The sequence below is a fragment of the Pelophylax lessonae genome, assembly GCF_965119305.1.
Source record: "Pelophylax lessonae genome assembly, chromosome: 5".
Classification (NCBI taxonomy): Eukaryota; Metazoa; Chordata; class Amphibia; order Anura; family Ranidae; genus Pelophylax; species Pelophylax lessonae.
In genome coordinates this window covers 416,868,792-416,896,033 of record NC_138772.1, presented here as the reverse complement: position 1 = coordinate 416,896,033, position 27,242 = coordinate 416,868,792, and the positions used below count along the sequence as shown (strand labels likewise).

Sequence of the window (27,242 nt, the reverse complement as noted above, 5' to 3'; positions counted from 1 at the left end):
CTGCGTTGTCCTGTCGTTCCCCATATCTGATGGTTCATAGGGATAAGGTGGTTCTTCGTCCGAATCGATCCTTCCTTCATAAGGTGGTTTGTGAGTTTCACTTGAATGAGGATATTGTGTTACCTTCCCTGTGTCCTAAGCCCAGTCATCCTCGGGAGTTTGCGTTACACTCCTTGGATGTGGTTCGGGCAATCAGGGTGTACTTGGCTACTACTGACTCTTTTCGTAAGGCTGATTCACTTTTTGTGATCATGGATGGCCCTAGAAAGGGGTTGCCTGCGTCTGCCGCGACTATCTCCAGATGGATCAGACAGACGGTGGTGCAGGCTTATTCTATTAAGGGTCGGGTTCCTCCGTTCTCTGTTAAAGCGGTAGTATCCCGCTTTTTGAGACTTTTACCTACAGGTAAGCCTATAATAAGGCTTACCTGTAGGTACAAATAATATCTCCTAAACCGGCACGGCGCATGCGCTCTGAAGGTCCGGGGGGACCTTCAATTATGTTTGCCGGAGATTGCCGGAAAAATCACTTCAACGCGCATGCGTGGGAGTGACGTCATCGCGGCTCCGGCCAATCATCGCGCCGGAGCCGTGTCTTCCGGCCAATCAGCGTGCCGGAGCCGCCGAACCCGGAAGACACGGCGAGGGATCATGGCAGCGCCCGCAGCGATGTCCGGGGGTCCGTGTCGGGGCTTCGTTCTAAGGTAAGTTACACATAATGGGCTAGTATGCGATGCATACTAGCTCATTATGCCTTTGTCTTGCAGGTTTTTTTTTTTTTTTTTAATAGGGTTTACAACCGCTTTAAGGCGCACTCTACTCGGGCTCTTAGTGCTACCTGGGCCTTCCGCCATCAGGCGTCGGTGCTTGAGGTTTGCAAGGCGGCTACCTGGTCGTCGGTTTATACCTTTACAAAATGTTATAAGGTCGATGTGCTGGCATCGGCGGATGCCTCTTTCGGCCTCAAGGTTTTGGAGGCCGCTGTTTGAGGGGACCTTTGGTCTACCTCGGGGGTTTTGTTTTTTCAGGTGGGTCTCATCTGCTTAGTTCAATGAGTCCTCTGTTTTTCTGGTTGGCTCTGTTTTGGCCTTCTGGATTGAATTTTTTTCTGTTGTCCCACCCCTCATTTATGGCACTGCTTTGGGACGTCCCTACGGATATCAAGATATCAGTCCTGCGTCTGTCAATGAGCGACAGAGAAAACTGGATTTTTGACTTACCGTAAAATCCTTTTCTCTTAAGCTCATTGACAGACGCAGTACCCGCCCCTCTATTTTGAGTTGGGTTGGTATGAGTCTCTGACACTGCTTTGTTAAATAACTGACATCCTATAGCAGGGAGAGAGAGGATATACCCCCTGGGACTGCCCATGGGTGTGGCCAGAACTTTTTTCCTGCCTAGTGTCCTACTCCTGTAGGGGGCAGTATAACCCTACGGATATCAAGATATCAGTCCTGCGTCTTTCAATGAGCTTAAGAGAAAAGGATTTTACGGTAAGTCAAAAATCCATTTTTTTTTGTGAAGAATCAACAACAAGAGGGACACAATCATGAAGTGGAACGCAATTTATTGGATTTTTCAAACTTTTTTAACAAATAAAAAACTGAAAAATTGGGCGTGCAAAATTATTCAGCCTCCTTAAGTTAATACTTTGTAGCGCCACCTTTTGCTGCGATTACAGCTGTAAGTCGCTTGGGGTATGTCTCTATCAGTTTTGCACATCGAGAGACTGAATTTTTTGCCCATTCCTCCTTGCAAAACAGCTCGAGCTCAGTGAGGTTGGATGGAGAGCGTTTGTGAACAGCAGTTTTCAGTTCTTTCCACAGATTCTCGATTGGATTCAGGTCTGGACTTTGCCTTGGCCATTCTAACACCTGGATATGTTTATTTGTGAACCATTCCATTGTAGATTTTGCTTTATGTTTTGGATCGTTGTCTTGTTGGAAGACAAATCTCCGTCCCAGTCTCAGGTCTTTTGCAGACTCCATCAGGTTTTCTTCCAGAATGTTCCTGTATTTGGCTCCATCCATCTTCCCATCAATTTTAACCATCTTCCCTGTCCCTGCTGAAGAAAAGCAAGCCCAAACCATGATGCTGCCACCACCATGTTTGACAGTGGGGATGGTGTGTTCAGGGTGATGAGCTGTGTTGCTTTTACGCCAAACATAACGTTTTGCATTGTTGCCAAAAAGTTTGATTTTGGTTTCATCTGACCAGAGCACCTTCTTCCACATGTTTGGTGTGTCTCCCAGGTGGCTTGTGGCAAACTTTAAATGACACTTTTTGTGGATATCTTTAAGAAATGGCTTTCTTCTTGCCACTCTTCCATAAAGGCCAGATTTGTGCAGTATACGACTGATTGTTGTCCTACGGACAGAGTCTCCCACCTCAGCTGTAGATCTCTGCAGTTCATCCAGAGTGATCATGGGCCTCTTGACTGCATCTCTGATCAGTCTTCTCCTTGTATGAGCTGAAAGTTTAGAGGGACGGCCAGGTCTTCGTAGATTTGCAGTGGTTTGATACTCCCATTTCAATATTATCGCTTGCACAGTGCTCCTTGGAATGTTTAAAGCTTGGGAAATCTTTTTGTATCCAAATCCAGCTTTAAACTTCTCCACAATAGTATCTCGGACCTGCCTGGTGTGTGTTCCTTGTTCTTCATGATGCTCTCTGCGCTTTAAACGGACCTCTGAGACTTATCACAGTGCAGGTGCATTTATACGGAGAGGTGGATTCTATTTATCATCATTAGTCATTTAGGTCAACGTTGGATCATTCAGAGATTCTCACTGAACTTCTGGAGAGAGTTTGCTTCACTGAAAGTAAAGGGGCTGAATAATTTTGCACGCTCAATTTTTCAGTCTTTTATTTGTTAACAAAGTTTGAAACATCCAATAAATTTCGTTCCACTTCATGATTGTGTCCCACTTGTTGTTGATTCTTCACAAAAAATTACAGTTTTATATCTTTGTGGCAAAAGGTCGCAAAGTTCAAGGGGGCCGAATACTTTCGCAAGGCACTGTGTATGTATATATATATATATATATATATATATATATATATATATATATACTTTAACTTATTTATTATATTATAGTTTATGATTTTGTTTCAAAATTTATCATACCCGAGATGTTATAAAGAAGAACACACAGTAAAAAAAAAAAAAATCATATGTAAATAGTTGGTTTGGGCTGCTCATCCTTAAGGATTACATCCAAAATAATGGTACCGCTTTCAGCACCTAAAATCTGAAATAATCATACCGCCAGGGAGGTTAATGAGACCAACATGTCTTTCAGGACAGTGTCCAGTACAGGCCTGTTGTTATTGGGAAACTCCTCAATGGAGTCGGGCAGATCTCTAGTGTCCTCCTCTGTCTCTCTGTCAGGACTCCACCTCCCCGTGCACTCCATCCAGCCTGAATCTAGCTTTTTCAGGGCTATCAGACATGGGGGTAGAGCTATAAGCCTGTGGTGACTTGCCTGTGTGATCTGCATACCTCCCATGCGAGTCTCACTGCGAGGAGTGCTGTGGAGAGCGGGCGGGTGCAGGAGGAGACGGGCCGGCGCCATCTTGCCCTGCTCCATGCGGCTGCTGGACGAAGAAAGCCATCAGTTTTTATGCTCTGGCATCTTCCTTCCACTTCCTAGTCATGATCCTGGTGATCTAGGGGAGCAGGTCTCGCGTCCAGCGGGTGGATCGGTCGGCTAGGTGGTCTGTGCAGGCCGCTGTGGTTCTCTATGGAGTGGGAGCTGTGTCTCTATGCAGCCATGGCGGTTCACTGCTAGCCACACACCCTGCCAGAAATGTTTTATTTACCATAAAGTGATTGCTAAGGTAAATTAAAAAACAAAAAACAAACATGTCTATACTTACCTGCTCTGTGCATTAGAATTGCACAGAGCGGCCACAAACCTACTCTTTTCGGGTCCCCCGCCAGCGCTCCTGGCCCCTCCCCTCTGTCCAGTGCCCCCACCGGGGCACTCGCGCGTGCTTGCACCCGAGCCCCACTTCTGCGTCCATCGGTCCCACTCCCTCGTCACTGGCTTTGATTGACAGCACTAGGAGCCAATTGCTCCCAAGGCCCCAGCAAAGCCGGGGAGTGAACAGCTGCAGACATGCACAGTGCTGGATCGAATGAGGGGATCCTGGCACATAAACATTTTTTACATTAATGCAAGGAATGCAATAATGTAAAAAATGTTTAGGCTTTACAACCACTTTGTTTAAAATATTTACAAAATAAATAAAACCGCACTAGACAAGGTAAACCATTTAGTCCGTATAAAAAAAGAGTTCTTATCCTCACTGGATCTCTGCCATTCAAGCTTGGTCTTTATTTCTTCAGCTTCCTTCACCCCCCTGCATTAGAGTAGTCTAGTTTTTCACATAGGAAATCTGCTATTATTTACTTGATTAGGAAGTAATTGATTCCTACTACCCTTGTCAAACTGTATAGAAGTTTTTAGGCAGGCCATAGATTATGCAATTTTCTTTCCTGCGCCCATGGAGCTATTGTGTTCTCCCAGCGGGGGAGCCATCCCTGCCTGGAGAACACAATGATTATATCTAGCAGCTATAACCACTGGCAGTAATCGCATGCTAGAAATCCAACATGCTGGTTGTACCCAAGTTGATTGATGGATCAACTGATCAACTTGTGTACAATCAGCCTTTCCATAGTTGGTTGAAATCTTGGCCAGTCCCTGCTGTACCATATATGTCCGGCTTTAATTTGGTACACTTCCCTGGACACTTTTGATCTTGATATATTGGTTTATACATTGGCAAACAGAATTTTCTCTTACGTCCTCCGACAGTCGCCGCCTCCTCTATGTCATCACTGTTGGGTATTGACTTCCCATCCGCAGGAGTAGCTAGGCATATAGACTTAGTCCAAAGACATTAGCATATACACACCCATGGGGGCTGTCGCATCTGGTCAATACCCCCCCTGCATCACCACTCCCAACTCAGTTTTAATCTGCCTAGCGTCAGGAGTAGTCAGCCTTCCTAACTTTTTATTTGATTTTCTTTGAAAATGTCAGTTTTTTCTCTTACTTTACTAGCTGTTTATTTTGTCATCTTCTAGTGTTAGTCTTCTCTTCGGATGAAGATGGATCATGCGGTGCTGGGATTCGGACTGACCGCCCTGGTTCTCCAGAGCAAGAGGGTCAGATGGACCCCCAGCCTGCCATCGAGCGTTCAGCTATGGCTCGCCCTGGCATTACGAACGACCCATCGCTGTTCGCTGCAGGGATGCAGCCGTGAGGTGGCTACCTCACAGGACAAATCTGCGGTGCTGCAGTGTCATGTCCCTGGCTCACGGCACTCCCTGTCAGGTGAGGACAGCGGTTTTCTGTGCATAGAGGCTTCCCACGCCATCTGGTACAGGTAAGTACTTCTGTGTGGGGCCTCTGTCTGGGGTGGCAGTCTGTGTTGCTGTGTGTCCCCCATGTCTGTGCCTGTGTGACTCCCTGATGCGGTCCCTGCGGGAATCGCTTGTGCAGTTTTCTGTATGTGTGGCGGTCCCCTTCCCTGTGTCACTTCGGTGCATTGTTGGGGTGCAGACTTTGTGTGGCGACCGCAGCGGAGTGAACTCGCGCGGTCCGCCATCTTTGATTTGGACAGGCATGGTCAGCCTCTCTGTGGGCGATACTGCATGCTGTTTTGGTGCCATCCGCCGCCATTTTGATGGGTGTAGAACGATCGGTCCGACCGCATGTTCGGCGGCCATTTTCTTGAATCCTCCAATGCAATCCTATGGGGCAGCCATTTTCCCTGAGACTAAAAAGTCTAAGTTCAGCCTACTTCAGCAGCACTTCCTTTCCATCAGCAGCAGGACATCGGTAGCAACGCTCTGCGAGCTCTGCAGGTTATTGCTCTCAATCTTCCTCTGTGTTATCGCTTCTGACTCAGTTTTCTCTTCTCCTTTTGGGGTCTTTTTGTCACTATAGCGGTAGCGGTGGGCTGCGCACACCGCAGCGATTTTAAAAGACCAGTACATTTGTATTGCACTGTGGTTTTGTTTCTGATAACTTGGGCTATGGATTCTCAGGAAAGCAAGTTTCCTCCAGCTTTAGTGGGGGGCCCCAGTTCTCCTGTGGCCCCGCTGCGACCCGATTTGGCTGCTGTGGCGGCGACTTTGGTGGCTAATATGGAAATGCTGATGGCTGAACGTGCTGCGAAAAAGAGGCCCAGATTTTCTCTCTCTTCTGGTTCAGATGGGGATATGGCTGCTGCTGCGAGAGTGCCCTTTTCAGGGTCCCGCTCATCCTTGGACCCCCCGGGGTCTGAGGGGGAGGCTGAGGTGGAGGGGGTTTATACCGCCTCCCCGGGGTCGCCTGAAGAACGAGCGACCATGGATGAGTTGATTATTTCTGTTAAGGATACCTTACATCTAGAGGATGAGCCCTATCCTCCGGGCGTTGTGTCCTCATTTGGGACGCACAGGACCCGCAAGTCTGCGCAGGTTTTCCCCTGCCCGGCTGAGTTTCATTACACTGTTAATAAGATGTGGCGCACGTTAAAACGTCCATTCCTGGTACCTAGTCGGTTCAAATTGCTTTATCCTTTTGCGCCGGCTACGGAATCACGATGGTGTGTGCCTCCACAGGTAGATCACACTGTGGCCATGTTGAACAAGGCTACCTTGGTTCCTACTGAGGATACCCCGGTTTTCCGGGATACCACGGACCGACGGTTGGAGTCTCTAGCCCGCCATTCCTATACGGTGGCGGGTTCATTGCTCAAACCCGTTTTCGCGTCCGTTCTGGTGGCTCAGGCGGTGGCTGATTGGACTAAGATGCTTAGGAGCAATCTCGTGTCTGATGGTGTTCCGCCTGCCCGGCTGGAAATGGTGGATCAGATCCACCAAGGAGTCATGTACTTGTGTGATGCAGCCTTGAATGAGGCCCCCTTGGTGGCTCGCCTCTCTAGTGTCGCGGTGCTTAACTGTCGACTGATATGGCTGAAGAGCTGGTCGGCCGACCAGTCCTCACGGAAAACAGTTGCTGATTTTCCGTATGCTGGCTCTCGCCTTTTTGCCGAGTCGTTGGACACCCTGGTGAAAGGCGTCACGGGGGGCAAGAGCACTATGCTGCCCCAGAACCCGAAGAACAAGTCTTTTTGAGGCAAGCGGGCTCTCCAGACGGAGATCCTGGCCAGGTGGGACAGACTGCCTCAGTCCCTGGATCTGAGTGTCTCCTTGAGTCGTCAGACCAGATTGGCTCTTCTGTGGTGGCTCCAGTCCCCGTCGGTGGCGGAAGGCAAGTCCTTCCGTCCGTTGGTATGGACGGTGACTACCATGGATGCCAGCCTGTCGGGCTGGGGTGAAGTCCTGGCAACCTGTCTGCCCAGGGCACTTGGTCGGAGGAGGAGTCCTCCCTCCCGATAAATGTGCTGGAATTGCGAGTGATAAAACTCTGTCTCTTCCAGTGGTCGGACCGTCTCCGGGGCCTACCTGTCCGAGTACAGACTGACAATGCGACCGCTGTGGCTTACATCAACCACCAAGGGGGCACCAGGAGTGCTCGGGCGGCCCGGGAGGTGACCGACATCCTGTCTTGGGCCGAGACTCATGTCCCGGCGATCTCAGCAGTTCACATTCCGGGTGTGGAAAATTGGCAGGCCGACTATCTGAGCCGCCAGACCCTGGACCAGGGGGAATGGTCCCTACACCCGGAGGTCTTTCAGATGCTGTGTGCGAGGTGGGGGATCCCCGGACGTGGATCTGTTCGCATCCCGGCTAAATCAAAAGGTGGAAAGGTTCGTGGCAAGAACGCGCGATCCGTTGGCGGACGCCTCGGATGCGTTGGTAGCCCCTTGGCATCAGTATCGTCTGATGTATGCCTTTCCTCCGATTCAGTTACTATCCCGGTTCCTCCGCAGATTGGTCTCGGAACCGCACCCGGTGATTCTGGTGGCTCCGGACTGGCCACGCCGGTCCTGGTACGCCGACGTTGTTCACCTGGCAGTGGCGCCTTCGTGGCGTCTGCCTCTGCGGGAAGATCTCCTGTCTCAAGGTCCGATCTTCCATCCTGCTTTACAGTCGCTGGCTTTAACGGCCTGGCTGTTGAGACCCAGGTCCTGAGGGACAAGGGTCTCTCCCCTGAGGTTATCCCTACTTTAATCAAGGCTAGGAAATCCTCCTCTGGTAAGATCTATTACCTTACCTAGAAAGCTTATTTCGCCTGGTGTGAATCCAGGGGGTTCTCCCCTCGTTCTTACTCGGCGTCGAGAGTGTTAGCTTTCCTCCAGTCTGGAGTGGATCAGCGCCTGGCGCTGGCCACGATAAAGGACCAGGTGTCTGCACTGGCTGTCCTTTTCCAACGCCCTGAGGTGTCTCATTCCTTGATTCGCACCTTCATTCAAGGTGTGCGACATTTGGCTCCTCCCAGGAAGGAGCCTTTACCTCCATGGGACTTGAACTTGGTTCTGTCCGTATTACAGCGTGCTCCCTTTGAAAACATCAGGGAGATATCGTTGGCTCTGCTGTCGAAAAAGGTTGCTTTTCTAGTGGCGATCACTTCGGCTCGCAGAGTGTCGGAGCTGGCTGCATTGTCTTGCCGCTCCCCTTATTTGATAATTCACAAGGATAAGGTGGTTTTGCGACCACCCCCATCCTTCCTTCCCAAGGTGATCACTGAGTTCCACCTTAATGAGGACATTGTCCTGCCTTCGCTTGTACGAAGCCGAAACATCCGAAGGAAATTACCTTGCATTCCTTGGATGTTGTCAGGGCGATCAGAGTTTACCTGTCGTCTACGGAATCCTTTAGGAAGACGGATTCCCTGTTTGTCCTTCCTGAGGGACCTCGGAAAGGCATGGCTGCGTCTGCAGCAACTATTGCCAAATGGATCAGACAGACCATTGAACAGGCTTATTCCTTGAAGGAATGGGTTCGGCCCTTCCCTGTTAAGGCGCACTCTACAAGATCTTTGAGTGCGTCCTGGGCCTATTGGCATCGGGCCTCAGTGGCCAAGGAGTGCAAGGCTGCGACTTGGTCGTCGGTGCACACCTTTTCCAAATTCTACAAAGTAGATGTTCTGGCATCAGCTGATGCTTCCTTTGGCCACAAAGTTCTCAGTGCGGCTGTGCCATGATGGACCCTGGAATTTTTTCTGGGTCCCTGGCTGTTGGTGTTTGCTTTCCTGGGCTGTTGCTCCTGTTGAGCATTGTATTTTTCTGTTGCCCAGTTGGTTCTTACGGTGCATGTAAGATTCCTTTCTCTGATGTGGGTACTGCGTTGCCTTTTCTACGGTTGCGTCTCCCACCCCTCATGTCTATACTGCTTTGGGACATCCTCTACAGTGATGACTTAGAGGAGGCGGCGACTGTCAGAGGACGTAAGAGAAAACTGAATTTTTGTAAAATCTTACCTGTAAAATTCCTTTCTCTGAGTCCTCCGACAGTCGCCGCCCCCGCCCCTCTTTTGGGGTTCTTATTACCTACTGCTATGCTACCAAACTGAGTTGGGAGTGGTGATGCAGGGGGGGTATTGACCAGATGGGACAGCCCCAATGGGTGTGTATATGCTAATGTCTTTGTCTTTGGACTAAGTCTATATATGCCTAGCTACTCCTGCGGATGGGAAGTCAATACCCAACAGTGATGACTTAGAGGAGGCGGCGACTGTCGGAGGACTCAGAGAAAGGAATTTTACAGGTGAGATTTTACAAAAATTCCGTTATTCTTGGAACACTGAGTATTACACTTTAGTGCTACACTTAAAGGAGTTGTAAAGTCAGAAGGTTTTTTTACCTTAATGCATTCTATGCTTTAAGACAAAAAGCTTTCTTTGTGTAGCAGCCTCCCCAGCACCCCCTAATATGTACCTGAGCCCCAACTCTCTACAGCCATGTCCACGAGTCCCTTGGCCGTCTGGCACTCTCCCTCCTGATTGGCTGAGTCAGTCAGCCAATCAGGAGAGAGAGGGGACAGGGTCGAACGGCAGCTCCGTGTCTAAATAGACACGCGTGCCCCCATAGCAAGCTGCTTGCTCTGGGGGCACTCGACAGGAGGGAGGGGCCAGGGGAGCCAAAGATGGACACGAGAAGAGGATGATCTGGGCTGTTCTGTGAAAAACCAACTGCACAGAGTAGGTAAGTATAATATGTTTGTTATTTAAAAAAAAAAAACAGAGACTTTACAGTCACTTTAACATTGCATAATGGTTTAATACAGAGTTTCTTTTAACTGTTCATAAATTATCTTCAGTACCAGTAACGCTATCTTAGTTTATTGTGCAGTTCAGAAATTGAATATTTTTGTTATGTAACTGGATTATATTTTCCCAGTATTTACTAATCAAATAACAGTGCCAAAACATATGAAGCAATGTGCCTTTGTGTTTCTCTGCATGTATTGGTAGCTTGTCTTGCTTAATAAAATATCAATTAAAAAAAATGCTTGACTTAATTATTGTATACATTCAACTTCAACGTTTTTTTGTACAGTCTTTAAAACAATTATATAAAATATTACTGCATGTGATCAGAATGTGTGTATAGAATATCACTTTTATCATCTTTCCCAATTTTACTTTTTCCAGAATATAGTAATATACCCAAAAGATTATTCAGCATCAATAATGTGTGAAGTGTGGTATTACATTTTTAATAACTGTTGCTAAATTGCATTTTTTTTTATACAATATTATTATAGGCAACATGGCATCTTTGCCAGCATTGAAAAGGTTGCTTAACCTTTGGAAGAGTAGATATCCAGATGATAAAATGGACTCCATGAACATTTGGGATGACATCATTACTAACAGGTAGAGATATCTTGTTGCACATTTTTTTATTTAATACACAAAAAAATTAATTCTGAAATCTAGGGCCCCTGGTATAAATAACTTGAACCATAACTTGGTTTTCAGGTGTTTTTTCCTTGATAAAATCCAAGAAAAACTTTCTATTCAGCATATGGAAGAGAGTATGGAAATAGATAATGAAGCAGATGACAGTGAGGCTATAGAAGTAGACCAGAAAGAAGATGTCAACTTTTTGATGAAAGAATGTAAATTTGTAATGAAAATGAAAATGGTGAACAGCGCCAGAAAACAGGTAATATTGTGGCACTACAACATCTGTCATTATAAATTTCATATAAATTGGATTTAAGTGCATTGTATAGTTTTTTAAAAGATTTTTAGATTTCGGTGTAAATGGTAATGAGTCACAAATGAACGCACATGAACCAGAACTGCTGGTTGTACAGGACATCTAAACAATCAGTAGCTGTGTCTGTGAAACCACAGCATCCCAATACACATGAATGGGACTGCCTGTTCACGGATGCACGGAACACATCCAGCGTAGGCAAACACTGCCCTTTGCAGTGGTGTACACGTAAGTAGGCCCGTGTGACCGAGGTCTTAAACTTGCTTTGTGAGTAAAAGCAACAAAGTACAACCACTACACTACAAAGCAGGAAGGAGATTATACATAGTCTGCAGTGTACTTTGTGTATTGTGCTGTACCACACACAAGCCAAAAAGATTAAAAATCATCAACAATCTAAAAACACACTAGCATTACCTGGTACATGTCGCCACCATTCACAAAATGATACAAAATAAACCATCAGCCAAATAGGGAACCCCAGAGGGACCTAAAAACTGAATTTTTGTAAAATCTTACCGTAAAATTCCTTTCTCTGAGTCCTCCGACAGTCGCCGCCCACTCATACAGTCTTCAACAATGGGTATTGACCTCTTATCCATAGGAGCAAGCTAGGCATAAGACTTGTTAGAAACAAAGCAATTTACATAGACACACCTGTAGGGGGCTGTCCCCCTGGTCCAATACCCCTCTGCTATCAGCATTCCCAACTCAGTTTGTCTTCTGCCTAGTTAGGAGTAAGATAGGCTATCCCTGTGCTGGGGCTAAGGTCTCAGCCTTTCTTCTGTGTTTTATTACTTTTATTTTATGAAAAGTGTTTTCTTGAACTACTAGGTTTTTTTTTTTTTAATAATATTTTTTATTGAAGAATTCAACATACAGGAATAGAAAAAGAATATACGTAAGGCAAACTGTATGCATATAAAACATTTCACATAATGAACATTTGCAAATAAGAAGAGTGGGGGGAGGAGGGAATGGAAGGGGGGGGGTTGCTCCGACTACAAAGATATCGTAGGCACTCCAAACATACAGAAAGTAAGCGACAACGTCAAACAACTTTAAACTATGCCATATAACATTAAAAGGAACAAAGACAGAACCAGTGGGTCCTAGTTACTATAGATATATGAGAGAGCAAAAGAAGAAGCCAACACCCCTGCAGCTCCCAGTGGGAACATAATTGCCACAGAAGTGCCGCCCCTCCCCCTACCGTCCCGCTTACAACAATAAGTTATCAGGAGGAGTATTTCCAGTTTTGCCAACAGACCTGAATTTCGGGTATGACAAGGAGTTAAACGCTAAGGATTTCTCCATAGTATAGTTGTCATTAACCGTCTTAACCACGTCCAAGAAGCTGGGGATATCAATAGACCGCCAGTGGCGTAGGATCAACACTCTGGAGGCTAGGAGAATGTGTAAAACCATTTGTCTATAATGAACCGGGTATTCATCTAGGCCCAAGTTAAGCAGGGCCAACTCTTTCTTAGGGGGACGTAAAATACCCGTGGATTCGGCTATACATCTGAACACCCTATTCCAATAACTCGTTAAGGAGGGGCAGTCCCAAAGGATGTGAGGATGTGGGCCAGCGTTCCTCTGTGACCACAGTTCCTCCAGCAGAGATCAGGTATTTTAGGGAAAATCTTTGCCATTCTATCGGGAGTGTGGTACCACCTGTTAGCTATTTTCAGCATAATTTCCCAATGCGCCGAACAGTGGGAGTACTGGTAGGAGTATGAAAGGGATCGGGACCATTGCTCAGGGGTAAACTGAAGATGCTGGTCCACTTCCCACCTCTGCATGGACAGTGTCTTGGGGGGATCAGGTGTGTGAAGGAGGAGATCATAAAACATGGAAATGCCCTTGGCAGATTTTTCGCTAGAATGATAGTGGGTCCAGGCTGTGAGAGGGACATTTCTAGTGTGCAAGGGGTGCTGTTTGAGAAAACTATGTACCTGAAGCTCGGTGAAGAAGAGAGCAGGAGGCAAATGGAACCTGCACATCAAATCCTGTGGGGTCCTCAGAGATTCCCCTTCATAGAAGTGGGAGAGCTCAGTAATACCTAGACGCGTCAAAGCGGACGTCCGAAGGTCAGGGAGAAATGCTGCTATAAGATTTAGAGGTAAAGGGGAAGAGCGGTGAGGGGCCACTGCATACCGCCCCCCCCCCCCCCCCCCCCGGGCATCCTCCAGCATCCGCCAAGCCATCAAAGAAACTTGAAGGGTAAGAGGGAGTCCAGGTAAAGGCCAGGGGATCCAAAGGTCACCCAAGAGAAGCAGCCGCAGGTCCCTAGTGGGTGACATGTGGCATTCCATAGAAGACCAAGGAGAATCACTGACTGGGGAGAACCAGTGTTTCAGCTGATCCAATCTAGTGGACCAATAATAAACGTGCACATTGGCACCCCCCATGGCTTTTGGAAGAGCAAGAATAGAGGCAGAAACCCTTGCACGTTTACCACACCATATAAACTTGTGCATACCTCTAGATAAAGCCTCCAGATACTTTCTGGGGAAGGGGACAGGAATCACCCTAAACACGTAAAGCACCTGGGGTAAAATTGACATCTTATAGGCCGCCATTCTTCCACCCCAGGAGAGTTCAACTTTGGACATTAGTAGCCATGGTTCGATCTAATTTTTTGATAAGGGGATCCAAGTTGGAGGAAATCAGCTTGGAGATACTTTGGGTAATATGTATTCCCAGGTAAGGGATACTCTCGTCAGTCCAGGGGTAGGGGCAGAGAGACTTTAGCTGGGACACCACCTGCAGGCTAATGCCCAGATTGAGCGCCAGGGATTTGGAAGCATTAACCTTATAGTAGGAGATTTCCCCAAAGGCTAGCAGTATGCGGTGTACAGCTGGGAGAGAGCGAACCGGGTTTGTCAGGATAACAATGATATCGAAGGTTATCTAATGGACGGTATCACCCAGGCCAAACCCCTCCACCACCTCGTCAGATCGAATGGCCTCCGCCAGGGGTTCAATCATCAGATTGAAAATCGTCGGTGACAGTGGACACCCCTGACGGGTGCCATTGGTGATGTCGAACGGAGTCGAGACGTTGCCAGAGGTGAGGACCTGAGCAGAGGGACAGGAATAGAGTGCCAACAAGGCCGCGAGTATGCCACCTGTGAAACCAAACTTCTCAAGAGCCATACGCATGTACAGCCAGTTGACCCTATCGAACGCCTTCTCTGCATCCAACGTGAGGAGCAGAGAAGGCTTTCAGGTGTGTTCTGCCAAATAGACCAGATTAACAATGCGTCTGTTGGCATCAGACGTCTGCCTGCCCGGCATAAATCCCATCTGGTCACTTTGGATCAGAAGGGGGAGAATGGGCTGTAGTCGGGCAGCAAGCACTTTGGCGTATATGTTAATATCACTATTGAGAAGGGAAATAGGCCTCTAGTTGGCGGGGAGGGCAGGGTCCTTCTCAGGTTTGGGAATAGTGGTGATATAGGCACTAAGCATTTCCCGTGGGAAAGCAGACCGCTGAGCCGCTTGGTTAAACACATCCGCAAGGTAGGGGCTAAGGGTGTCATTGAATAGTTTGTAATATTCGTTAGATAAGCCATCTGGGCCCGGGGATTTAACAATCGGTAGGGAACAGATGGCTTTAGAGATCTCTACACTTGAAAACTGGGAGGATAGGGTTTGTACTTGGACATCCGTGAGGGAAGGAAGGGGACAGCTTGTCCAGAAAACGTCTAACGGCATCAGGGCCAGGTTGCACAGTGGAGGGGTTCGGGCCAGGTTATATAGCGAGCCGTAGAAGGTCACAAATTCATTTTGCAATGTCCTTAGGGTGGGTAATTTTAGCCTTCGTCTCGTGGTGGGTCAGATGGGAAATTCTAGCAGACGCCCTCTTTTGCTTGATCCTAGACGCTAGAAACTTACCCGCTTTGTTGGCGTGGGCGTAATAACGGAGGTTAAGAGCCTTAAGTTGGAGGTCATACCGCTCCATTAAATGGGACCTAAGGGATTCCCTCTTTTGGGTCAGAGCTGTGGTCACAGAGAGATCAGGAGAAAGCATATGGGCAGCTTCCAGAGTACGGATCTCAGAGAGAAGGTTAGTAAGTTTCTGAGTATAGGCTTTCCGTAACCTAGCCGTTTGCTGGATACAAATTCCCCTAATAAATACTTTATGCGCTCCCCAGAGCGACCAAGGGTCAGAGACCGATGAGACATTAAATTTAAAAAATTCACACAGATGGTCCACAACTACTCTACCAGTGGCCCGGTCCTGGAGCACCCTAGCGTCGCAACGCCAGACAGACGTCCGTTCCCTGGGTCCACTCTCCTCCACCACCATCTCCACAGCTGCATGGTCAGACCATGTTATGCTTCTGATGGCCAAGGAGGAGACTATACCTAGCAAAGGGAGATCCACCAGGAAAAGGTCAATGCGGGAGTAAGAACGATGTCTGGAGGAGTAACGGGAGTAGTCTTTCTCCGAGCCGTGCTGGCACCTCCAGACATCGTAAAGTTGCTCCTTGTTCAATAAAGGATTAAGAGAAAGTTGTCGGCCTCGGGCGGCACCGAAGTGTCACGCCCCGGGTCGACCACATCATTAAAATCACCAAACATCACCAAGTTACCATACACATTTGTGGAAAATTTTCGAAGCAACCTGTGAAGAAAACAAAGCTGGTGACTGTTCGGAGCGTACACCGCCACCAATGTTAGAGGCAAACCGTTGAAGTCACCCTGGAGGATCAGGAACCGTCCGTCTGGATCACAAAACTGGTCCTTCAAGGAGAAAGCAACCATGTCCCTGATCGCAATCAAGACACCCCTTTTCTTTTCAGGGGCAAAAAAGAGGTTGGGGAAGTTCTTGTGAGTAAAACGAGGTTGTTGGGAAGCCTTAAAGTGAGTCTCCTGGATGGACGCAATGTCTGCCCGGCTGTTGCACAATTCGGTCCACAGAGAATATCTTTTGGCCGGATGGTTCAGTCCGTTCACATTCAAGGAGAGGAATTTTATGGTCATGGTGGTTCAAAAAAGTCAAACTGGAAATCCTACACGTGAGCAAGGTATAGCGACAAAAAACAGAGTGAGTCAAAGTTGAGTGACATTCCAAGGATAGAAATTATCAGGTAGTATTTTCTCGCATCAGAACCGGAACAAGTGGGAGGTGGTAATCCAACAACTGCCAAAAGAGGCATAAAAACAAGTCTATGAGCAGGTAATGCCTGCAACCAGAGATGAAGGGCCATAGGGGAGAGTCACATCCTAGGCCTGGGACTGTGAAGGAGACTGTGGGGAGACACGTTCTCTGCCGTTCGAGCTCTGTCTGGAGTTAGAGCGCTTACAAGATACCACCTGCCAATCTCCCTGAAGGGGCAAAGGAGAAGGTGAGGAAGAGGCCGCAGGCGAATGCGGTGCATCCATGACAATCCCCCAGCGTCGCAATAGTGCCATTCCTTCTTCCACAGTGGAGATGGTGACTGTAGAGCCGTTGTGTGTAATGGACAGAAGTGCCGGGTGTTTCCACTTGTGCAGAATACGATGGTTCCTGAGGGCCTTCGTAATGGTGGCCAGGTTTCTTGCGTTTCTGAAGTGTGTGCCTGGATAAATCCGGGAGGATCTGAATTTGAGGGAACTCACCCGGCATAGCCTGCAGTTGTCTCGAGGCCAAGAGCATTTTGTCCTTTGCCTGGAAGAAATGGACTCTGAGGAGCATGTCGCGGGCAGATCTTGAGCGATGAAGCCAGGCTTGGGGATCCTGTGGATCCTATCTATCGTCAAGTCAGAGTCAGAGAGAGAGGGCACTAAGGCTGCAAATAAATCCTTAGCTAGCTTTTCCAGGTGTTGGGGTTGCACTGACTCTGGCACTCCCCTGAGCTTCAGATTGTTCCGTCACGACCTGTCCTCAATGTCTGCGACTTTATCCTTGAGCCAGGCTATATCCTCAGCGTGGCCGTTGTGAGCAGCAACCAAGGTGTTGAGGGAGAGTGTGCATTTATTCATGGACAGTTCAACAGAATCCACCCTTTCCCCTAAATGCTGAACCTCACGCCTGGTGTGGGCTAGGCCTTGGACTACATCAGTGTGTATAGAAGCCCATAATGAGTGCATGATGTCCTTTAGAAGGGATGCAGATACTGGATGGTCGCCCACTGGGAAGGCCACAAAGGGGTCTGCAGCAGGTGGGGCCTGTGCAAGCGATCCATTAGGAGCTGCCATATAATCCATCTGATCATTGGGGGCAGGAAAGAGGGGGGGAAGATCCCCTCCGTGGCTTCTGTTTGGCAGGGCTCCTCGAGGAGGGTGAGGGGGTTGTATTAGAGCCCGATGAGTTGCCACTATCAGGATTTGCCACTTGCCTGACTGGAGGTGCGCAGCCATCCCGACTGTTCGCACTGTGAGGAGGAGGCCGCTGCTGCAGACCGGCGCCATGCTGCTGATGACCGGCCGCACTGGAGAGAAGAAAGCCATCCATCCGTGTGAGCTGCTGGGAGCCTTTCTTCGCCATCAGGGTGGTCCACAGAGACAGCTGAGGTAAGTGAGCCGAAAAACAAGTCGCCCTGAGGGTCAGCGGAGGCTGAAGTCCCGGGTGGCCGAGCGGAGCGTTGGAGCTATGCTGCCATCCGCCGCGCCGTACGCCACGTCCCTCATCCACTACTAGCTTTTTATTTGTTCCTGCGCTTAGTTAGTCGGATCTTCGGAAGACTACAGCGTTTGCGGAGCTGGGAGTCGGACTGGTCGTCCTGGTGTCTCAGGACAGAGGGCCTTGTAGAATCCCAGCCCGCCATTGAGCGTTTAGCAGGCTATGCGTACGCCTTGGCCTCGCAAACGACCTGTCCCTGTCCTCAGGGATGAAAGCCCGCGAGGTGGCCACCTCGCTTGGACGTCTCAACCGCAGTTTCGTGCGTTGCTAGAGTCCTGTTTGGCTGACGTTACCCCCACCACCTGAGGTGGGAGGCTTCCCGTCGCAGAGAGGCGCCCACGCCATCGTGGTATGGTGAGTACATTTTGTGTGGGGCCTCTGTCTGGGAATGGCAGTCTGTTAGGTCTGTGTTATCCCCTCATGTCTGTGTGTATGAGGCTCGCATTACTCCCGATCCCTGCAGTGGCTCTACCATGTCCAGGACGCTCTATGGGGGGTTATTGGGGTCCCTAACCTCGGTGGCACTTTTGTGGCAATGTTGGGTACAGACATGTGTAGGCGACCTGCAGCAATGAAAAACCGTGGGACCGCCATTTTGGGTGTGGCCGGCTGCTTTGGCTTCACTGTGGGAACGTCAGCAGCCATTTTCCTTGCTAGTGTATCGTGCCCTTCGGGCGCCATCTTGTGTGTGGCGTCTGGCTTTATACAGGTGTTCGGCGGCCATTTTCCCAGAGCCTCCCGTTGTTTTCTATGGGCAACCATTTTCCCTTAGTCTGCATCCTGTTTAGCCTCTAGCGGTGTGACATTACTTCCTTTCTTCATACAGAGGGATCGTCAGCAGCGTGGTAACACTTCTGGGGGTCTGTTCTTGCTGTTTTTTGGGGAATATCTCTTGGCTATCAGTTCTATTCCTGCCTGAGGGGGATTTCAGTCTAGTCCCTGTTTGCGGTGCATTGCGGTGGGATCACCACTATTGCGATTTAAAGGGCCAGCGCCATAAAAGTTTTTATGGAGTCCCAGGACAGCAATTCCCCCCAGCTTTGGTGGATGATTCAGGTACGTCTGAATCATCTGCGATTACTGCTGCACTTGCGACTTTAGTGTCCAAAGTGGATTTTTTGATGTCTGAACGGGATTCTAGGAAAAGGCCTAGGTTTTCTCACTCCTCTGATTCAGAGTGTGACATGTTTGCCATAGACAGTGTGCCCCTTGAAGGGTCTCAATCCTCCCAGTCTGAAGGGGAGGCGGAGGACGTAGAGGGGGATGATTCCCCCCCTGGGGCGGCCAGAGAACGCGCTGCTATGTCTGCGCTTCTTACCGCTGTTAAAGATACACTACATTTGGAGGATGAGCCCAATCCTCCGGGTAAGTGGTCCTCCTTTGGGACCTGCAGAACCCAGGAGGCGGCACAGGTGTTTCCTTGTCCCGCTGAGTTTCACGAAACAGTGAATGAACAATGGCGCAATTTGAAGCGCAATTTTGTGGTACCTAAACGGTTTCAACTGCGTTATCTTTTTGTATCTCCTACGGATTTGCGCTGGTCCGTGGTCCCTTAGGTGGATCACACGGTGTCCAGGTTAAATAGGGACACTCTTGTACCCACGGAGGATTCTCCGGTGTTCAGGGACCCCACGGATAGGCGGATGGAATCTCTCGCTCGCCACTCCTATATGGTGGCGGGTTCCTTGTTGAAACCTTTTTTCGCCTCCGTCATGGTGTCTCAGGCTGTGGCAGATTGGGCCAAGGTGCTCAGACGCACCCTCGTGGCTGATTCCGCCCCTCCTACTACTTTGGAGATGGTGGACCAGATTATTCAGGCTGGCCTATATCTGTGTGACGCGGCCTTGGATGATGCCCCTTTAGCCGCGCGACTGTCTGGTGTCGCGGTGCTTACCCGTCGCTTGGTATGGCTGAAGAGCTTGTCTGCCAACCAGACTTCAAGGAAGACGGTGTCTGACATCCCTTATGCAGGGACTCGCCTTTTTGGGGACTCCCTTGACGAATTGGTTAAAGGGGTCACTGGGGGCAAGAGCACTCTGCTGCCTCAGAATCCCAAGGGTAAGTTTTTCCGCGGTAAGCGGGGCCCTTCCTTTAAACCAAATCAGGGGTCCTTTCGTGCCTTCAAAGCACAGGACAAGGGGAAACCCTTCAAAGGCCATGGTGGCCAGAGGAAGCCTTGGGCGGGCAAGTCAAAAGTTGGCCAAGCTGGCGCGGTGGCCCAGTCCACCTAGACCTGAAGGGACGCCCTCACCCGTTCCAGGGGTGGGGGGACGTCTGCACGTTTTTCTCAAACCTTGGCTGCTTCGGATTCCGGACAGGTGGGTTCAGGAAATCATTCGATCAGGTTACAAGATGGAATTCCTTTCACGTCCAGTGGACAGATTCTTTCCCTCAAATCTTCATTTGACCCCAGATCGTTTACAGGATCTTCAACGGGCGGTTCAGGATCTCCTCACCCAGGGGGTAATCGTCCCGGTGCCTCATCGGGACAGATTTCGGTGGTTTTACTCAAATCTGTTCACTGTGCCCAGAAAGGAGGGCAAGGTACGTCCGATTCTGGACTTGAAGGCTCTGAACCGCTTCGTGCGGGTTCAAAAATTCCACATGAAATCCCTCCGTTCAGTGGTAGCCTCCCTGAGCCCGGGAGATTTCCTGGCTTCCATCAACCTCAAGGATGCGTATTTACACATCCCCATATTCGAGGGTCATCAGAGGTACCTCCGATTCGCAATAGCGGAGGAACATTATCAGTTTGTGGCGTTGCCTTTCGGTCATGCTTCGGCTCCGAGGGTTTTTACCAAAGTGCTGGCTCCAGTTCTGGCCCTGTTACGGGCACAGGGGATTGCGATCTTGGGATATCTGGACGATCTCCTGTTAAGATCAAGTGCCAGCCCGAGTTTGTTACGCGATCTGTCGACTACCGTTCAGACGCTCCAGGAGTTCGGATGGACCATCAACGTTCAGAAGTCGACCTTGTCCCCTTCTGTTCGCCTCCCTTACTTGGGAATGGTCCTGGACTCTGCCCAAGCAAAAGTCTTTCTGCCGGAGGACAAGCTCCGGACTCTACAGGACGAGGTCAGGTCTCTCAGGGTCAACGAATCCTCATCACTCGGGACCTGCATGCGGTCCCTGGGGTTGATGGTATCGGCCTTCAAGGCAATACCATTTGCACAGTTCCACGCGCAATCTCTTCAAGCGAAGATCCTGGCCAGATGGGACAGGCATCCTCAATCGTTGGAAAGGAGGATATCTTTGCGCCACTAAGTCAGAGAGGATCTTCTCTGGTGGCTTCAGTCTCCGGCTCTGACGGAGGGGAAATCCTTCCGCCCATTGTTGTGGACGGTGATCACCACAGACGCCAGCCTGTCGGGCTGGGGTGGCGTTCTGGGCATTCTGTCATCCCAGGGCACTTGGTCAGAGGAGGAATCCTCCCTGCCAATAAACGTCTTGGAACTGCGAGCGATCAGACTGTGCTTGCTCTGTTGGTCGGATCAGCTTAGGGGTTGCCCTGTGCGGGTGCAGATAAACAACGCAACTGCGGTGGCTTACATCAATCACCAAGGGGGCACCAGGAGTGCCGGGCGGCCCTGGAAGTGTCCAAAATTCTGTCTTTGGCTGAGACGCACGTCCCGACGATTTTGGCAGTTCACATTCCAGGTGTGGAGAGTTGGCAGGCCGACTATCTGAGTCGCCAGACCCTGGATCAGGGGGAGTGGTCCCTTCACCCGGAGGTGTTTCAGATGCTGTGTGCGCGATGGGGATCCCCGGACATGGATCTGTTCGCATCTCGGCTAAACAACAAGGTGGGAAGGTTCGTGGCAAGAACGCGCAATCCTCTGGCAGACGCCTCAGATGCACTGGTGGGTGCCTTAGAATCAGTATCGCCTGATTTATGCCTTCCCCCGATTCAGTTGTTGTCCAGGTTCCTTCGCAGGTTGGTCTCAGAACCGAAGTTGGTGATTCTAGTGGCCCCAGACTGGCCGCCCCGGTCTTGGTACGCGGACATCATACAACTGGTCGTCGAGCCTCCATGGCGGCTACCGTTGAGACGATCTACTGTCTCAGGGGCTGATCTTCCATCCTGCTTTACAGTCGCTGGCTTTAACGGCGTGGCTGTTGAGAGCCAGGTCCTGAGAGACAGGGGTCTCTCGTCGGCGGACATTCCTACCCTACTCAAGGCTAGCAAGGCCTTGTCCGGTAAGTTCTATTTCCGTACCTGGAAGGCTTATTTTGCCTGGTGTGAATCCAGGGGCATCCATCCTCGCTCCTTCTCGGTGGCGTGGGGTTTGGCCTTTCTGCAATCGGGTGTGGACCAGCGTCTTGCGCTGACCATGATTAATCGTCAGTTGTCTGCACTGGCAATCCTTTTCCAGTGCCCCTTGGCGTCAAACTCTTTGATACACACCTTTATTCAGGGGGTGTGTCATTTGGCTCCTCCTAGGAGAGCGCCTTTACCTCCTTGGGACCTGAATTTGGTCCTGTCCGTTTTGCAACGTCCTCCCTTTGAGAACATCAGGGAGATTCCTCTGCCTGTGCTGTCACAAAACGTTGCCTTTCTGGTGGTGATCACATCTGCCCGCAGAGTGTCAGAGTTGGCGGCTCTGTCCTGTCGCTCCCCTTACCTGGTAGTTCATAGGGATAAGGTGGTCTTGCGACCTAACCAATCTTTCCTTCCTAAGGTGGTTTCAGATTTTTACCTTAACGAGGATATTGTCTTGCCTTCGCTGTGTGCGAATCATAAGCATCCTAAGGAGTTTGCTTTGCATTCCTTGGATGTAGTCCGGGCAATCAGGGTGTACCTGTCGTCTCCTGAATCCTTCAGGAAGTCGGATTCTCTCTTCGTCCTTCCTTAGGGTCCTCGGAAGGGTATGGCTGCGTCTGCTGCAACCATTTCAAAATGGATCAGACAGACGATTGTACAGGCCTATTCAATTAGGGAACGGGTTCCACCCTTACCTGTCAAGGCGCACTCTACCAGAGCGGTGAGTGAGTCCTGGGCTTTCCGACATCAGGATTCGGTGGCTCAGGTGTGCAAAGCAGCAACTTGGTCGTCCGTGCACACCTTTTCCAAATTCTACAAACTTGATGTTTTGGCATCAGCAAATGCCTCCTTTGGCCGCAAAGTTTTGTGTGCAGCAGTGCCTTGGTGGGGACATGGCGTTGCCTGTCCCTGTCTGTTGGGGTTGTTTTCCCCTTTGTTTATTTGCTTTCCTGGGTTGTTTGCTCCAGTTGAGCTTTTCTGTTACCCAGAGTTTTTACCTTTTCTGCTCAGATGAGGTTCCTTTCTCTGACCTGGGTGCTGCGTTGCCTTAGTGACGGTTGCGCTTCCCACCCCTCATGTTTACACTGCTTTGGGACATCCCATTGGTGAAGACTGTATGAGGGGGCGGCGACTGTCAGAGGACATAAGAGAAAACAGAATTTCTCTTACGTCCTCCGACAGTCGCCGCCCCTTCCCAAGTCTTCACCAATGGGTATTGACCTTTGCTCCGTAGGAGTAGCTAGGCAACAAGAATTGTTAATACAAAAGCTTTTAGCATAGACACACCCCTAGGGGCTGTCCCCTCAGTCAATACCTCCCTGCACCAGCATTCCCAACTCAGTTTGATCTTGCCTAGCTTAGGAGTAGCTGGCTTTTCCTGTGCTGGGGCTCTGTCTCAGCCTTCTACCCTTTATTTGATTTTATTTCAAGTATTTTTTTTTCTTTTCTTTACTAGCTGTTGTTTTGTCAGCTTTAGTTTAGGGATCTTCGGATGAAGAATCATCATGCGGAGCTGGGTCTCGGACTGGCCGCCCTGGATCTCAGGGCTGGGAGCCAGATGGATCCCCAGCCTGCCATTGAGCGTTCAGCTTAGGTTTGCCCTGGCACATTGAACGACCCATCCCTGTTCGCTGCAGGGATGCTGCCTGTGAGGTGGCTACCTCACTGGACGCCATGCTGCGGTCTATGGCTGCAGCCCACAAGCGTCCTGGCTGCGGCACTCCCTGTCTGCCTTGATAGCGGTTTGTCGCTGGAGACGGCTCCCCACGCCATCTGGTACGGTAAGCACCTTTCTATGTGGGGACCTCTGTCTGGGGTGTCAGTCTATGGCTGTGTGTTCCCCTCATGTCTGTGTATGCGGGCTCCCTGATGTGATCTCTGTGTGGGTAACAGTTTTTATTCACTACTTTGTGGTGGGGACCCCTCTCTCTCTCCTGTGTCACCTTAGGTGCTGTGAGTGCGGACATGTGTATGCGGCGACCGCTACGGCTGAGCGCCGCACGGTCCGCCATTTTTGGTTACTGTGGGCTAATGTGGCTTCTCCCTGAGCCTTGTACAGGGTTGCAGTGCGGTGTGCTTTTGGCGCCATTCAGCGCCATCTTGCGTGTGGCATGCTCGCTCGATCCGAGCACATGTCGGCAGCCATTTTATTGTAGCCTCCATTCACTTCTACAGGGCAGCCATTTTCCCTGAGCCCATTGCATGTGAAGTTCAGCCTTCCTTGCCTCACAGCGATCGGTGGCAATAGTCTGCAGGCTCTGCAGGTGCTCCCTCCATGCTTTTTTGTGCTATCCTTCCTATCTCAGTGGTTTTCTGTCCCTGTGGGGGTCGGTGCATACTGTGAGTATTGCGGTGGGCTGCGCTCGCCGCGGCTTTTAAAGGGCCAGTGCCTTTTTTTCCCAAATCATGTTTGCATGGATTCACAGGATAGCATGTTCTCCCCAGCTCTGGTGGGGAACCTCGGGTCTGCTGCACCCCCCGCAGGGTCTGATTTAACCGCTGTAGTGGCATCCTTGGTGTCGCAGATGCAGGTGCTGATGGCTGAACGTTCTGCGACATGGAGAGGCCAGGTTATCCATTTCTTCTAATTCAGATGGTGATGGCTGCTGTGGCTGAGGGTCTCTGGACCTTTTGGGGTCTGCAAGGGAGGCAGAGGTTGAAGGGGTTGATACTTCTTCCCCAGGCTCGCCTGAAGAGCTTGCACTCATGGATGGGCTGCTCTCTTCTATCTAAGGCACGCTGCACCTGGAGGATGAGCTCACTCCTCCGGCTATGGTGTCCTCCTTTGGGACACAGTACCCGCAAAACGGCGCAGGTTTTCCCCTGCCCTGCTGAATTTCATCGCGCTGTTGCATGAGCTATGGCGCAGTTTAAAGAAGCCCTTTACGGTGCCCAGTCGGTTTAAACTGCTTGTCCTTTTTGCGCCCTCCACTGAGGAGCATTGGTGCGTGGCGCCCCAGGTGGTTCACGCTGTGGCCGTGTTACACAAGGCTACCCTGGTTCCCAGTGACGATGCCCCGGTTTTTTTCCGAGATCCTACGGACAGGAGGTTGGAGTCTCTTGTCCGTCACGCGTATTTGCTGGCGGGCTCTATGCTCAAACCTATTTTTGCTTCTGTCATGGTGTCTCAGGCGTTGGCAGTCTGGACTGAGGTGCTCAGTCGCACCCTCGTGTCTGATTCTGCCCCTCTGGCTACACTGGAAATGGTGGACCAGATTCATCAGGGGGTCCTGTATTTGTGCAATGCGGCCTTGAATGCGGCCCCTTTAGCTGCACGCCTGTCTAGTGTCGCGGTGCCTATCCGTCGACTGATCTGGCTGAGGAGTTGGTCGACTGACCAATCGTCTCGCATAACGGTGGCTGTTTTTCCCTATGCTGGGTCTCGCCTTTTTGGCGGGGCTTTGGATACTCCGGTGAAAGGAGTCGCTGGGGGCAAGAGCACTCTGTTGCCCCAGAATCCGTGGAACAAGTCCTTTCGCGGCAAGCGGGCCCCGTTTTTACACCCTCTTAGGGGCTCTTTCGTGCCATTTATGTCGCGTTCGAGGGCTAGCCCTTCAAGGCCAAGGTGGCCGGACGGAGCCCTGGGCGGGTAAGCAAAAGTCCGGCCAAGCCGGCTCTGCGCCCCATTCCACATTTGCCTGAAGGGACGCCCTCACCCGTGTCTGGGGTGGGGGGACGTTTGCGTGGTTTCCTCCAACCTTGGCTGTTCCGCATTCAGGACAGATGGGTTCAGGAAATCGTTCGATCAGGTTACGTGATCGTATTCCATTCTCGGCCGGGGGGCAGTTTTTATCCTCAAATCATCAGCTGACCCCTGGGCGTTGGCAGGATCTGCATCGAGCGGTGCAGGATCTTCTGGCGGGTGGTGGTTCCGGTGCCTCACCGGGACTGGTTTCGTTTTTTTTTTTACTCCAATCTGTTCACTGTGCCCAGAAAGGAGGGCAAGGTGCGTCCGATTCTGGACTTAAAAGCTCTGAACCGCTTTGTGCGGGTTCGCGAGTTCCGCGTGGAGTTCCGGCACTCAGTGGTGGCTGCCCTGAGTGCGGGGGAATTCATGGCCTCCATCGATTTGAAGGCTGCGTCCTTCACATCCCCATTTTCGAGGGTCACCAGTGGTAGCTTCGTTTCGCCATTGTGGAGGATCACTACCACTTCGTGGCGTTACCCTTCGGTCTCGCTTCGGCTCCGCGGGTTTTTGCCATGGTGCGGGCGCCGGTTCTGGTCCTTTTCCGAGCACAGGGCATTGCTGTCTTGGGGTATCTGGACAATCTTCTGATAGGGTCAAAATGCCAGCCAGTGTCTGGTGACCGACCTGTCCACCACGATGCAGACACTGCAAGAGTTAGGTTGGACCGAAAACATTCCGAAGTCGACTCCGTGTCCTTCGGTTCGTCTTCTCTATCTGGGAATGATTCTAGACTCTGCTCAGGCGAGGGTCTTCCTACCGGAAGACAAGCTCCGGACACTTCAGGGCGAGGTCAGGTCCCTCGGGGACCGCCGGCACTCGTTTTTCCGGACATGCATGAGATGTCTAGGTTTAATGGTCTCGGCTTTCGAGGCGTTCCTTTTTGCCCAGTTTCCCACGCGGGGTCTCCGAGCGAAGATTCTTGCCGAGTGGGACAGGCGACCGCAGTCTTTGGATCTGCGGATCTCATTGAGCCTACGTACCAGAAGGGATCTTCTGTGGTGGCTCCAGTCCCCGGCGGTGTCGGGGGGCAAATCTTTTCGTCCATTGTTGTGGACGGTGGTCACCACGGATGCCAGCCTGTCGGGCTGGGGTGGTGTTCTGGGCGTTCTGTCCGCCCAGGGAACTTGGTCGGAGGAGGAGTCCTCCGTTCCGATCAACGTTCTGGAATTGAGGGCGATAGAGCCTTGTCTTCTGCGATGGACGGACCGGCTTCGGGGCCGTCCTGTTCGGGTTCAGACGGTCGCTGCCACCGCAGTGGCCTATATCAACCATCGAGGGGGCACCAGGAGTGCCCGGGCGGCTTGGGAAGTGGCCGACATTTCTGTCTTGGGCCGAGACGCACGTCCCGGCGATAACGGCAGTTCACATACCGGGGGTGGAGAACTGGCAGGCGGACTATCTGCGTCTCCAGCCCCTGGACCAGGGGGACTGGTCTCTTCACCCGGATGTCTTCCAGAGGTTGTGCGCGAAGTGGGGTTCTCCAGGGATGGACCTGTTCGCGTCTCGTTTACACTACGAGGTGGAAAGGTTCGTGGCAAGGACGTGCGAT

At 50.6% G+C, this 27,242-nt stretch overlaps 1 protein-coding gene across 1 annotated transcript in view; it reads left to right on the top strand.

Annotated features, from left to right (window-relative positions):
- Positions 1 to 27,242, top strand: part of PRKDC (protein kinase, DNA-activated, catalytic subunit) — a 1,165,045-nt gene that overhangs the window by 839,427 nt on the left and 298,376 nt on the right. Inside the window, exons 68-69 of the mRNA XM_082258689.1 lie at positions 10,668 to 10,779; positions 10,885 to 11,071. Of these exons, the coding sequence (XP_082114815.1) occupies positions 10,668 to 10,779; positions 10,885 to 11,071 (299 nt within the window). The remainder of the gene's footprint in view (positions 1 to 10,667; positions 10,780 to 10,884; positions 11,072 to 27,242) is intronic.